General features: G+C 41.4%; 2 protein-coding genes across 10 annotated transcripts in view; one reads left to right on the top strand and one right to left on the bottom strand.

Moving 5' to 3' along the window:
- vsir (V-set immunoregulatory receptor) overlaps positions 1-12,241 on the top strand; it is a 91,176-nt gene that overhangs the window by 22,710 nt on the left and 56,225 nt on the right. For 6 of the 7 annotated variants that reach the window (XR_010464873.1, XR_010464872.1, XR_010464877.1 and 3 more), the window contains one exon: positions 2,165-5,184. The exons of the other annotated variant lie outside the window; for it this stretch is intronic. Coding sequence is in view for 1 of the 6 variants with exons in the window: in XM_029670022.2 (XP_029525882.1) it covers positions 2,165-2,202 (38 nt within the window). In the remaining 5 variants the exon portion in view is untranslated. Of the gene's footprint in view, positions 1-2,164; positions 5,185-12,241 lie in introns of those variants that run through there. 7 annotated transcript variants of the gene reach the window in all.
- Positions 1-12,241, bottom strand: part of LOC115135377 (cadherin-23-like) — a 171,483-nt gene that overhangs the window by 125,537 nt on the left and 33,705 nt on the right. The window lies entirely within an intron of this gene.

Genomic DNA, 12,241 nt, shown 5'->3' with positions numbered 1-12,241 from the left:
CAGAAGCAGACAGCCAAGTATTGATATTGCACAAGAGTTAACTGCTGTCATTTTAATTTCCACACAAACGCAACCAAAGTCTGACGTAATATAAGCTTACCATTGCTTTACACGCCTGTCACAGCACAGAGCATGAAACATCCAGTTTATGAAGGCAGTCTTGGCTAAAATACACACACACACACACACACACACACACACACACACACACACACACACACACACACACACACACACAGCTGGCTTTAGTGTGACGTGACTAAGGAAACTGGTATGCACAAAAAGTCGAATCCAGTTTCACTCCCCATTCCCACTCCCATAGAGCATGGCTGCACAACAACATTTACCTCCTCTGACTCCTCCCCCTCTGACCCTCTTAATGTCCAGACCTGGGTTAAAATACTATTCAAAATCTTTCAAATATTTTAAGTATTTGCTATAGCCTACTTGGAGTCCCAGATGAGCAGCATTCACAGTTTTGCAACTATTCTTCTGGTTCAATTGAGCCAGGCAAGTTCAATCATGCCCTTTATTCCTGGGGAACCTGTACAGACATTCACGGCATTCCGAGGTGGATTGCCCGGTTTCCTGGTAACCAAGTCTTGGTGGAACAGAGAGGAGAGAGGGCCTGTCTTAGATATAAAGGCTTGTTCCACAGCTGATTCTCTAACGCATACATACACAAGCTCACTTCATGTTTTCTGCTTAGAAATAATAGCCCACGCTGACCTTCAACTCAGTGGAATTTTAGCATCAATAGGTTCCGCTTTCTTTTTCAGAGTTTCACAACACTGGTCTAGAACCTCTTTCTGGTTCTGCTTTTGACTGACACATCTTATTCGTCCTATTCTATGAAATGCAGACTGTCTGTAGAATTGCTTGTGTCTTGTACAGAATGTGCAGTATTCTTTATCTATTTTGGGGGGACTGTGTTGAGAAAGTATTGAAACATTTATGTACAAAGATTTAGTTTCCTCATCAGTCACAAATGTTCCCTAAGCAAACCAATATTACAACAGACCAACTTACAGTATCTGATGCAGTAACTAACTTCCCTCTCTTGGTGTGTGTGTACAGTGAGCTCCAAAAGTATTGGGACAGTGACACATTTTTGTTGTTATTTTGGCTCTGTACTCTAGCACTTTGAATTTGAAATGATACAATGACTAAGGTTAAAGTGCAGACTATCAGCTTTAATGTGAGGGTATTTTCATCCATATAACTGTTTAGAAATTACAGCACTTTTTGTACATAGTCCCCCAATTTTAGGGGACCAAAAAGTATTGGGACAAATTCACTTATGTATATTAAAGTAGTCAAACGTTTAGTATTTGATGCCATAGTCCTAGCACGCAATGATTACATCAAGCCAGGCCTAGTCGCCCAACATCAGTGCCCGACCTCACTAAGGCTCTTGTAGATGAATGGAAGCAAATCCCCGCAACAATGTTCCAACCATCTAGTGGAAGGCTTTCCCAGGAGAGTGTAGGCTTTATAGCAGCAAAGGGGGGACCAACTCCATATTAATGCCCATGATTTTGGAAATAGATGTTCGACGAGCATGTTGGTCATGTAGTGTATCATACTACACCCAAAAATGCTAACCTTCCATGTTATTGTAATGGTGAGAGGTTAGCATGTCTTAACACTCATCATTATCCATTCATGCAGGACTATACGTAAGCATGGTAGCATCCACATTAATGTAGACATGTTTAGAAATATTATATTCTTATTTAGAATACAAGTGACTCCAAAATGACATTACATTATTCACCATTCATTTCTATTGGGCACGAAATAATCTGAAACTCAACCAAAACAAACACCAAATGCACCCAACAAGTTTGTAGAGTCACAAGCTAGATGAATTCATTGCGTGCTAGGAATACTAAATGTTTGACTACTTACACAAGTCAATTTGTCCCAATACTTTTGGTCCCCTAAAATGGTGGGACTGTGTACAAAAAGTGTTGAAATTTCTAAATGGTTCACCCACTATGGGTGAAAATGCCCTCAAATTAAAGCGGTCAGTCTGTACTTAAACCTCATAGTCAATGTATCATTTTAAATCCAAAGTGCTGGATTAGAGAGCCAAAAGAACCAAACATTTGTCACTGTCCCAATACTTTTGGAGCTCACTGCATGCGTGTGTGTTTTCTAGATCCCATCCTAGAGTCTCCTGATTTCCTGCAAGTGTAGAGAGAAGCAGTCAATGGCTCCCTAACCCAGAAACACCTTGTGGTTAGTTATTCATCGTCACTCTGCCATGTCACCCTGAAGCCTGTCTCACAACCTTCTCTGCTGGGAGAGCTCTCTCTCTGTGTACCGCATCCTGGATGGATGGGAGAGGGAAGGAGGGGACAGTTTCTTCTAAAATAAATGTTCCACCTGCAACAACAACTGGAGGAGGCCAAAGAGGGGGGGGGGGGGTTTGTTCTCGACACTTGTGTTGCAGTGGGGGCCCGCTAAGTATGTGACGCACCGTCTGACCACTGACGACAGCTCAAGGACCAGCAGGTGCTCCTGATCTGATGTCCCAGGACTGTACTGAGGAGGATGGGGGGAGTGTGGGTGCAGGGTGGGCTGTAGAGGATACAAAGCAACTCCCGTGGACTCTTGATGACATGCTCCTCACCATTTCCCTCACCATTTTCCCCAAAGAGATTTCCCCCATATAGGGCCCGTTCCCCGGACACAGATTAAGCATCAATCTAGACAGAAAACAGTGTAAACTTTGGTTTAGACATTTGTTTTCCACTAATATTTGACAAACCTATTTTCCAGTGGCAATTGACGAGACTGACTAGACAGACCTAGAAAAAATGAATTGAACGAAAGTGATTTTTCATTTCAGTTGACTAAAATGAGACATGACAACATCTATCTATCTCTGTGATTAAAATCTGACTCTTTAGTGGACAGGACAATAGTTTTTGAACAAATCTAGCACTTTTCAGTGATAAGCACAATTAATATTAGCAGGACAGATGTAGTTATTTTCAGCAGTAGGAAGGATGCACCACACCCGGCACACACAGCCTCCATCAGCTGGTGAGCTGGGGGGGGAGCAAGCGATGAGTGTGGACAGGCATTGCACAGGCAACTCTTCTTAATTTCCCGACATTGTGCAGGCAACTCTTCTTAATTTCCCCTAGCTAACCAGTCACCACTAGCATTCTAGTCAGCTACCCTTTGCCTGGTTAAGAAACACAAGCTGCTTTACAAAATGTAAAACAATAGCAGCATTGAGTTTAATAGTACAACTACAGTCTAGCTATGTTCTTCTCTTCCTTGAGTAGAGAAAAGTAGGCTGTTTTTTGAATTTGTAGTCTTCGCGCAACCCTCCCACCTTCCCCACTGCCTTTCATAGGCAGGTTCTGTAGCCAAGTCTCCCTCTTTTCCTCGGAGAAAACGCTTGATGCTAGCCCTTACTGTTCAAAAGATATGACCCGGCTCTATGTTGTTTCTTTTTATTGTGCATTGGCGGGCTGCATTTTATATTCATAAAGAATATTGTGGGCCGTGCTAAAAGTAGGCTACTTGCAGACCAGACCGTTAACCATTTGTTTAGACTACACCTTGTTCAGTCATGTTACCTCAATAGCTAGCTATAGCTAACAAACTGGGGCTCGTTCAGCAGTATGCAACTTTTTGAAATGTTCACATAGAAATATGCTATGTAGAACAAACATGCCTCTGACATTTTGCTACTGAACGTGGCTCTGGTATTACCAGTAGCCCACTGTATATGCAAACATTTGGTGGCACAGAAAGAAAGGAAGAAAGGGATTGCAAAAAATGTATTGACTAAATTATTCTTGCCACTACACCTATATCTGACTTGGTAAATAGAGTTAATGTGCACCCAGTGACTCGAGCGCTGGGACTTTGTGTGTGTGTCTGTATCTATGCAATATACATTATGTGAATAAAATGAAAGAGCATTTAGTTGACTAAAATGGCCCACTGTTTTCTTCATTTTGACAATAACTAGATTAAATCATTTATTAAACTTTTTTTTTTACTAAGACGTAATATTTTTGTCAAAATTACTAAGACTAGACTAAATCTAAAAAAAGAGGGACACAATTAAATGGAGATTCTCCATTGAATGTGCTTCTTAGTCCAACACCATTAGCTTTATCTGTGTCCTGGAAACTGGCCCATAGTGTTCTACTTCTTTCTATGATGTTTCCCTCTTCCTATGGCTCTGATATGCATATTCAGCACATTTGCTTGCGCCAAAGTGATCAGGGTAGTAAGAGGTACCCATGTGCTGACAGTAGTCTTTTAAGGCCATTTCCAACCAGCCTTAAACAATTGTTTCTAAAAATGTGTTTCTCTGAGCTGTTGTAACGAGACCAAAGCCCCACTTTTATTTATCTAAACGTCCCATTCTTGTGTTGTTCCTCTTTCCCCTTTTATATATTTCACTACCTAAAATACTGTGTTTCTGTAACCCCCCTCCATCCCTTCCCTTTCCTCTCTCTTATTCCTTCCCACACCCTTCTCTGCATGTAACAATGTCCAAATATTCAACCAGTACTAGAAACTGTCAAATAAATATTAGAGATATATTGCTATGCTGGATGGTCTGTTTTTGAAGAGAAGTGTCAATTTTGGCTAGTGGATGGATCTAGTAACCCAAACTCAATGAGCCAAATGCCTTCACTGCCAAGATGACCAACATGTTTATTCCATGGTGTTCATGTGTTTACTGTTTTGTGATATCCTTTGGCATATTTTGTGCTTATACTTGATTATTTGTTATCTTTATGTTTATCTATCTGTATGTATACATAAGTGAATTGAAAAGTTGTTGACCAAAGCACAATCAGACAGAGAAGAACAGTGAAAGCATGTGTGAAGTCGACTAAACTGGCATTTCAGACATGATGTTTAGATTGTGTCTACGGTAGTGATAGGTGGCTATCGAATACTACTGTAGATATTAGATAAGGGGTGTTCAGTGAATTGTAAAAAAAAAACACCCTGAAATTAGTTGTGTGTGTGTGTGTGTGTGTGTGTGTGTGTGTGTGTGTGTGTGTGTGTGTGTGTGTGTGTGATAGCCAAACAGCTGCAGCTTTGGCAACACCATATGAAATAAAGCCTTTCCCAAAAATAATGAAATAAAATGCTGATGTAATTTTTTTCTATAATAAATCGGCGCTCTTAAACCTTTCTGTTTGTGTTTTCAGTCATTTATCTCTGAGCATAATATACACTCGCTGGCTGGCAGGTTTCCCAATGCTACAAGAACATGTTGTTCTAGTAGGCCAAGGAGGGACCTATTATTTATGGGTGATTTTACAGAACAGGTGTGTCGTGTCTGGACTACCATTAAATGTGAAGACTTATTTATATCAAATCAGTTCTCTAGGTCTAATTATTATGTGATTAAACTAATCATGTAAACATTAATTAACTAGGAAGTCGGGGCACCACGGAAAATGTTGAGATTACAAAGTTATAATTTTCCGAATATAACTCTTCAGATATTTTAATATCTGATCAATTAGTCTTCTATTAATGAATTATTAATTGCCTCATCAGTTCTCATTACTGGAAGTGCAAACCATTGGATATTTGCACGAATCCTGGCCAAAATCATGAATCAGCGATATACAAATTGGCTTAATTATTCATTTACTAACAACTAAATAATCACACAGAATTACATAGCAAACAAACAGTAGATATTGGTTACTAATGATGATAGAAAAGTCCCTAGTGGGCTAAGCCGATATGACGGCTTGGTAGACAAAGGAAAGGGGTGGGGACTGAGAAAGAGCAGGAAAGACAGAATGGATCCACTATACACAGTGGATAATTATAATCATTGTATTGATAATCCTTTGCAATTATTCTCGAATGAGTGGCCATTCATGTGCAATGTATATATTTACGCCCATATTTCGTTGTTGTCTTCTCTGTTGGAATCCAGTTGATCGTCATGTAGAGTTCATCAGAGTTTTTGGTTAACTTTCCCAGAAGTTACAATGACTTTCGTGGTTGTACTTGGTTTGAATGGATAACTCAGAGTGCCATTCGGAAATGGTCTCATAGAATAGATGCTTCGGCGGTTGTCGGTATTCTCGTTCTAGACTTGCGTAATTTCTACCTGCAGAATATACGTTTGAGATTTGCTCCTATTCTGTAGTGATCAATAGTCTCAGAGTTGAACCATTTCCAGCTGTGTAGCCAAAACTACAGCTGTATGGCCTCCGATGGCCTATAGAATTGTAGCCATTCCAAAGTGGGTACTCTGTCCCGGCGTTCGGCGTTCTCCCGGACTTCATAACCATTCGAGATGTCCGGTTTACCGTGGGTCTCTTTGGTATGAAATGTACATTTTGTCACAGGTGGTTTTATACTCTGGAGTAGAAAAGGGCAGTTCCATGGCGCCTAAGTCATGTCTATGCTCACGTGGGCGTGGCCATTGATATGGTTAACTTTATATGAAAACCCATACTCCCATTTAGAAGGTTAATATCACATTACATCTTTTCACAAATAGTTACATGTTTAATCACATACGTTTCACAATATTTAGATGTAAACCTGACAGCACTTGAAGAGATACATTTATGTGTGTTTCCTGTCCTTCATGAGAGCACCAAATGAAACACTCATCATAACTGTCCCTTATGTGTCCACGGACCATTCCCACATTCTCAAAAGTAGAAATATTGTTTAGTTCTCCCATTTTGGGGATTATACATTTTGAACTAAGATAAGCGCTTTGTTCTGGTTGACTCTCTCAATACTGCATGGCAGTTTCTACCAGGTATTTATGACCTGTTGTAAAGTCATACAACTGTGGAGAGAGAGGCAGTGGGGGCTATGATCCTCCCCCCAGGGCATATCATGACAGGTGTAAATTGCTGTCCCACCCCCCAAAAAAACTATTTTTAAAAACAGTTAAGTGTCACGTCCTGACCACAGAGAGCCTTTATTTTCTATGGTGGAGTAGGTCAGGGCGTGACTGGGGGTTAGTCTAGTTTATTATTTCTATGTGGGGTTCTAGTTTTGTTTTTCTATGTTGGTGATTTTGTATGATTCCCAATTAGAGGCAGCTGGTAATCATTGTCTCTAATTGGGGATCATATTTAGGTAGCCTGTTTGCCACCTGTGGTTTGTGGGATATTGTTAATGTGTTGTTGCATGTTAGCACTCCATGGTCGTCACGGTTCGTTTAGTCTTTATTGTTTTGTTGTGTGGTTCACTTATTTCTAATAAAAGATGTGGAACCGAGATCACGCTGCACGTTGGTCAGAGTATGCTTCCAACGATCGTGACATTAAGTCTCCAAACTTGGGACATTTTATTAACATCATATGTTCTAATTCAATCCAAGCCAATAACAAACACATTGTTAAATTAATATATTATAAAGCCATTGTTTATACAGCTATTTCTATTGAGTTGGCTGTCCCAAACCCTGCTTCCTAAACTTAATGTTTGAAAATAAAGAAATTCAGGATTTATGTACTTTGTTTAACACTATTACTTCAATGGAACATCTTGATTTGTTCTATTATTACATTGAACGATAGTGATCTAATTATTTGTTTAGTCTATTTTTAAACATCTTTCTCTGAAAAATGCTGCCCCCCCCATGCTTTAAAATAATGAATGTGCCTTTAGCCAACAAATACCACAAGGTGATGGGATTGCATCCCCCTCCACTATGGCCACATGGTGAGTAGTCTGTCTGCAAACATTTAGGAGAAATGTTTTATTTTATGAATGTGTTTTTTAAGAGGTGTTCTTGCCAAACATTAGGAACACCTTCCTAATATTAAGTTGCCCTTAGAACAGACTCAAATCGTCGTACATGGACTCTACAAGGTGTAGAAAGCATTCCACACTGATGCTATCCAATTTTGACGCCAATGCTTCCCACATGTATTAAGTTGGCTGGATGTCCTTTGGGTGGTGGACCACTCTTGATACACACGGGAAACTGTTGAGCGTGAAAAACCCAGCAGCGTTGCAGTTCTTGACACAAACCGGTGCGCCTGGCACCTACTACCCCGTTCAAAGGCACTTAAATATTTTGTTTTGCCCATTCACCCTCTGAATGGCACTCACACAATACATGTCTCAATTGTCTTAAGGCTTGGAAATTATTTAACATGTCTCCTCCCCTTCATCTACACTAACTGGAGTGGATTTAACAAGTGACATCAATAAGGGATCATAGCTTATATCCAGATTCACTTGATCAATCTATCATGGAAAGAGCAGGTGTGCTTAATGTTTTGTATACTCAATGTACTGTATATATAAATATTTTGGGGCTAAAACATGTTTGCTGGGATGTACATACAGTATCCAAATGAAAGATAGCCAGCATATATAATGGGGATTCTGTAAATTCCAAACTGAAATGGTAACAACCAAAACAATTGACACCATAGAGATATATGTTTATATACAGTAAATCAAATCAAATCAAATGTTATTTGTCACATACACATGGTTAGCAGATGTTAATGCGAGTGTAGCGAAATGCTTGTGCTTCTAGTTCCGACAATGCAGTAATAACCAACAAGTAATCTAGCTAACAATTCCAAAACTACTACCTTATAGACACAAGTGTAAGGGGATAAGAATATGTACATAAAGATATATGAGTGAGTGATGGTACAGAGCGGCATAGGCAAGATACAGTAGATGGTATTGAGTGCAGTATATACATATGAGATGAGTATGTAAACAAAGTGGCATAGTTAAAGTGGCTAGTGATACATGTATTACATAAAGATGCAGTAGATGATATAGAGTACAGTATATACATATGAGATAAATAATGTAGGGTATGTAAACATTATATTAGGTAGCATTGTTTAAAGTGGCTAGTGATATATTTCCCATCAATTCCCATTATTAAAGTGGCTGGAGTTGAGTCAGTGTGTTGGCAGCAGCCACTCAATGTTAGTGGTGGCTGTTTAACAGTCTGATGGCCTTGAGATAGAAGCTGTTTTTCAGTCTCTCGGTCCCAGCTTTGATGCACCTGTACTGACCTCGCCTTCTGGATGATAGCGGGGTGAACAGGCAGTGGCTCGGGTGGTTGTTGTCCTTGATGATCTTTATGGCCTTCCTGTGACATCGGGTGGTGTAGGTGTCCTGGAGGACAGGTAGTTTGCCCCCGGTGATGCGTTGTGCAGACCTCACTACCCTCTGGAGAGCCTTACGGTTGTGGGCGGAGCAGTTGCCGTACCAGGCGGTGATACAGCCCGACAGGATGCTCTCGATTGTGCATCTGTAGAAGTTTGTGAGTGCTTTTGGTGACAAGCCGAATTTCTTCAGCCTCCTGAGGTTGAAGAGGCGCTGCTGCGCCTTCTTCACGATGCTGTCTGTGTGGGTGGACCAATTCAGTTTGTCTGTGATGTCTACGCCGAGGAACTTAAAACTTACTGCCCTCTCCACTACTGTCCCATCAATGTGGATAGGGGGGTGTTCCCTCTGCTGTTTCCTGAAGTCCACAATCATCTCCTTAGTTTTGTTGACGTTGAGTGTGAGGTTATTTTCCTGACACCACACTCCGAGGGCCCTCACCTCCTCCCTGTAGGCCGTCTCGTCGTTGTTGGTAATCAAGCCTACCACTGTTGTGTCGTCCGCAAACTTGATGATTGAGTTGGAGACGTGCGTGGCCACGCAGTCGTGGGTGAACAAGGAGTACAGGAGAGGGCTCAGAACGCACCCTTGTGGGGCCCCAGTGTTGAGGATCAGCGGGGTGGAAATGTTGTTGCCTACCCTCACCACCTGGGGGCGGCCCGTCAGGAAGTCCAGTACCCAGTTGCACAGGGCGGGGTCGAGACCCAGGGTCTCAAGCTTGATGACGAGCTTGGAGGGCACTATGGTGTTAAATGCCGAGTTGTAGTCGTTGAACAGCATTCTCACATAGGTATTCCTCTTGTCCAGATGGGTTAGGGCAGTGTGCAGTGTGGTTGAGATTGCATCGTCTGTGGACCTATTTGGGCGGTAAGCAAATTGGAGTGGGTCTAGGGTGTCAGGTAGGGTGGAGGTGATATGGTCCTTGACTAGTCTCTCAAAGCACTTCATGATGACGGAAGTGAGTGCTACGGGGCGGTAGTCGTTTAGCTCAGTTACCTTAGCTTTCTTGGGAACAGGAACAATGGTGGCCCTCTTGAAGCATGTGGGAACAACAGACTGGGATAGGGATTGATTGAATATGTCCGTAAACACACCAGCCAGCTGGTCTGCGCATGCTCTGAGGGCGCGGCTGGGGATGCCGTCTGGGCCTGCAGCCTTGCGAGGGTTGACACGTTTAAATGTTTTCCTCACGTCGGCTGCAGTGAAGGAGAGTCCGCATGTTTTAGTTGCTGGCCGTGTCAGTGGCACTGTATTGTCCTCAAAGCGGGCAAACAAGTTATTTAGTCTGCTTGGGAGCAAGACATCCTGGTCCGTGACTGGGCTGGTTTTCTTTTTGTAATCCGTGATTGACTGTAGACCCTGCCACATACCTCTTGTGTCTGATCCGTTGAATTGAGATTCTACTTTGTCTCTATACTGACGCTTAGCTTGTTTGATTGCCTTGCGGAGGGAATAGTTACACTGTTTATATTCGGTCATGTTTCCGGTCACCTTGCCCTGATTAAAAGCAGTGGTTCGGGCTTTCAGTTTCACGGGAATGCTGCCATCAATCCACGGTTTCTGGTTTGGGAATGTTTTAATCGTACCAGTCAAATGTTTGGACACACCTACTCATTGCAGGGTTTTTCTTTATTTTTACTATTTTCTACATTGTAGAATAATAGTGAAGACATCAAAACTATGAAATAGCACATATGGAATAATGCAGTAACCAAGAAAGTGGTTATATATATAACTATATTTCATATTTGAGATTCTTCAAAGTAGCCACCCTTTGCCTTGATGACCGCTTTGCCCACTCTTGGCATTCTCTCAACCAACTTCATGAGGTAGTCACCTGGAATGCATTTCAAATAACAGGTGTGCCTTGTTAAAAGCTCATTTGTAGAATTTCTTTCCTTCTTAATGCGTTTGAGCCAATTATTTGTGTTGTTACAAGGTAGGGGTGGTATACAGAAGATAGCCCAATTTGGTAAAAGACCAAGTCCATATTATGTCAAGAACATCTCAAATAAGCAGAGAGAAACGACAGTTCATTTTACTTTAAGACATGAAGGTCAGTCAATCCTGAATTTTCAATACATTTTCAAGTTTCAAGTGCAGTTGCAAAAACCATCAAGCACTATGATGAAACTGGCTCTCATGAGGACCGCCACAGGAATGGAAGACCCAGAGTTACCTCTGCAGCAGAGGACACTATCATTAGAGTTACCAGCCTCAGAAATGGCAGACAAAATAAATGCTTCACGGAGTTCAAGAAACAGACACATCTCAACATCAACTGTTCAGAGGAGACTGCGTGAATCAGGCCTTCATGGTCGAATTGCTGCAAAGAAACCACAACTTAAGGATACCAATAAGAGGAAGAGAAATGCTTGAGCCAAGAAACACGAGAAATGGACATTAGACCGGTGGAAATCTATCCTTTGATCTGAGTCCAAATTTGAGATGTTTGGTTCCAACCGCCGTGTCTTTGTGAGACACAGAATAGGTAAACAGATCATCTCTGCATGTGTGGTTCTCACCGTGAAGCATGGAGGAGGAGGTGTGATTGTGTGGGGGTGCTTTGCTTTATTTGACCAAGAAGGAGTGGGGGGGCTCCAACCCTCCAAGAGCAGCAGTGGCAGCAGTGTATATGCAATGTTTTAGACTGATCCAATGAACCATTGCCTTTCTGTTCAACATTTTGTATCAACACTGCCCAAATGTGCCTAATTGGTTAATTAATACATTTTCAAGTTCATAACTGTGCACTCTCCTCAAACAATAGCATTATATTATTTCACTGTAATAGCAACTGTAAATTGGACAATGCAGTTAGATTAACAAGAACTGAAGCTTTCTGCCAATATCAGATGTCTATGTCCTGGGAAATGTTCTTATTACTTACAACCTCATGCTAATCACATTAGCCTACGTTAGCTCAACCGTCCCACTGGGAACCCACCGATCCTGTTGAAGTTAAGTCGTTTTTGGGGGTATCTGTACTTTAATATTCATATTTTTGACACCTTCTACTTTTACTCCACTACATTCCTAAAGAAAATAATATACTTTTTACTCCATACATTTTCCCTGACGCCCAAATGTACTAGTTACATTTTGAGGAGAGGAA

Source organism: Oncorhynchus nerka, linkage group LG10 (genome assembly GCF_034236695.1).
Source record: "Oncorhynchus nerka isolate Pitt River linkage group LG10, Oner_Uvic_2.0, whole genome shotgun sequence".
Taxonomy (NCBI): Eukaryota; Metazoa; Chordata; class Actinopteri; order Salmoniformes; family Salmonidae; genus Oncorhynchus; species Oncorhynchus nerka.
Note: the sequence above shows the minus strand (reverse complement) of the source record. Positions and strands in the feature narration are given on the sequence as shown.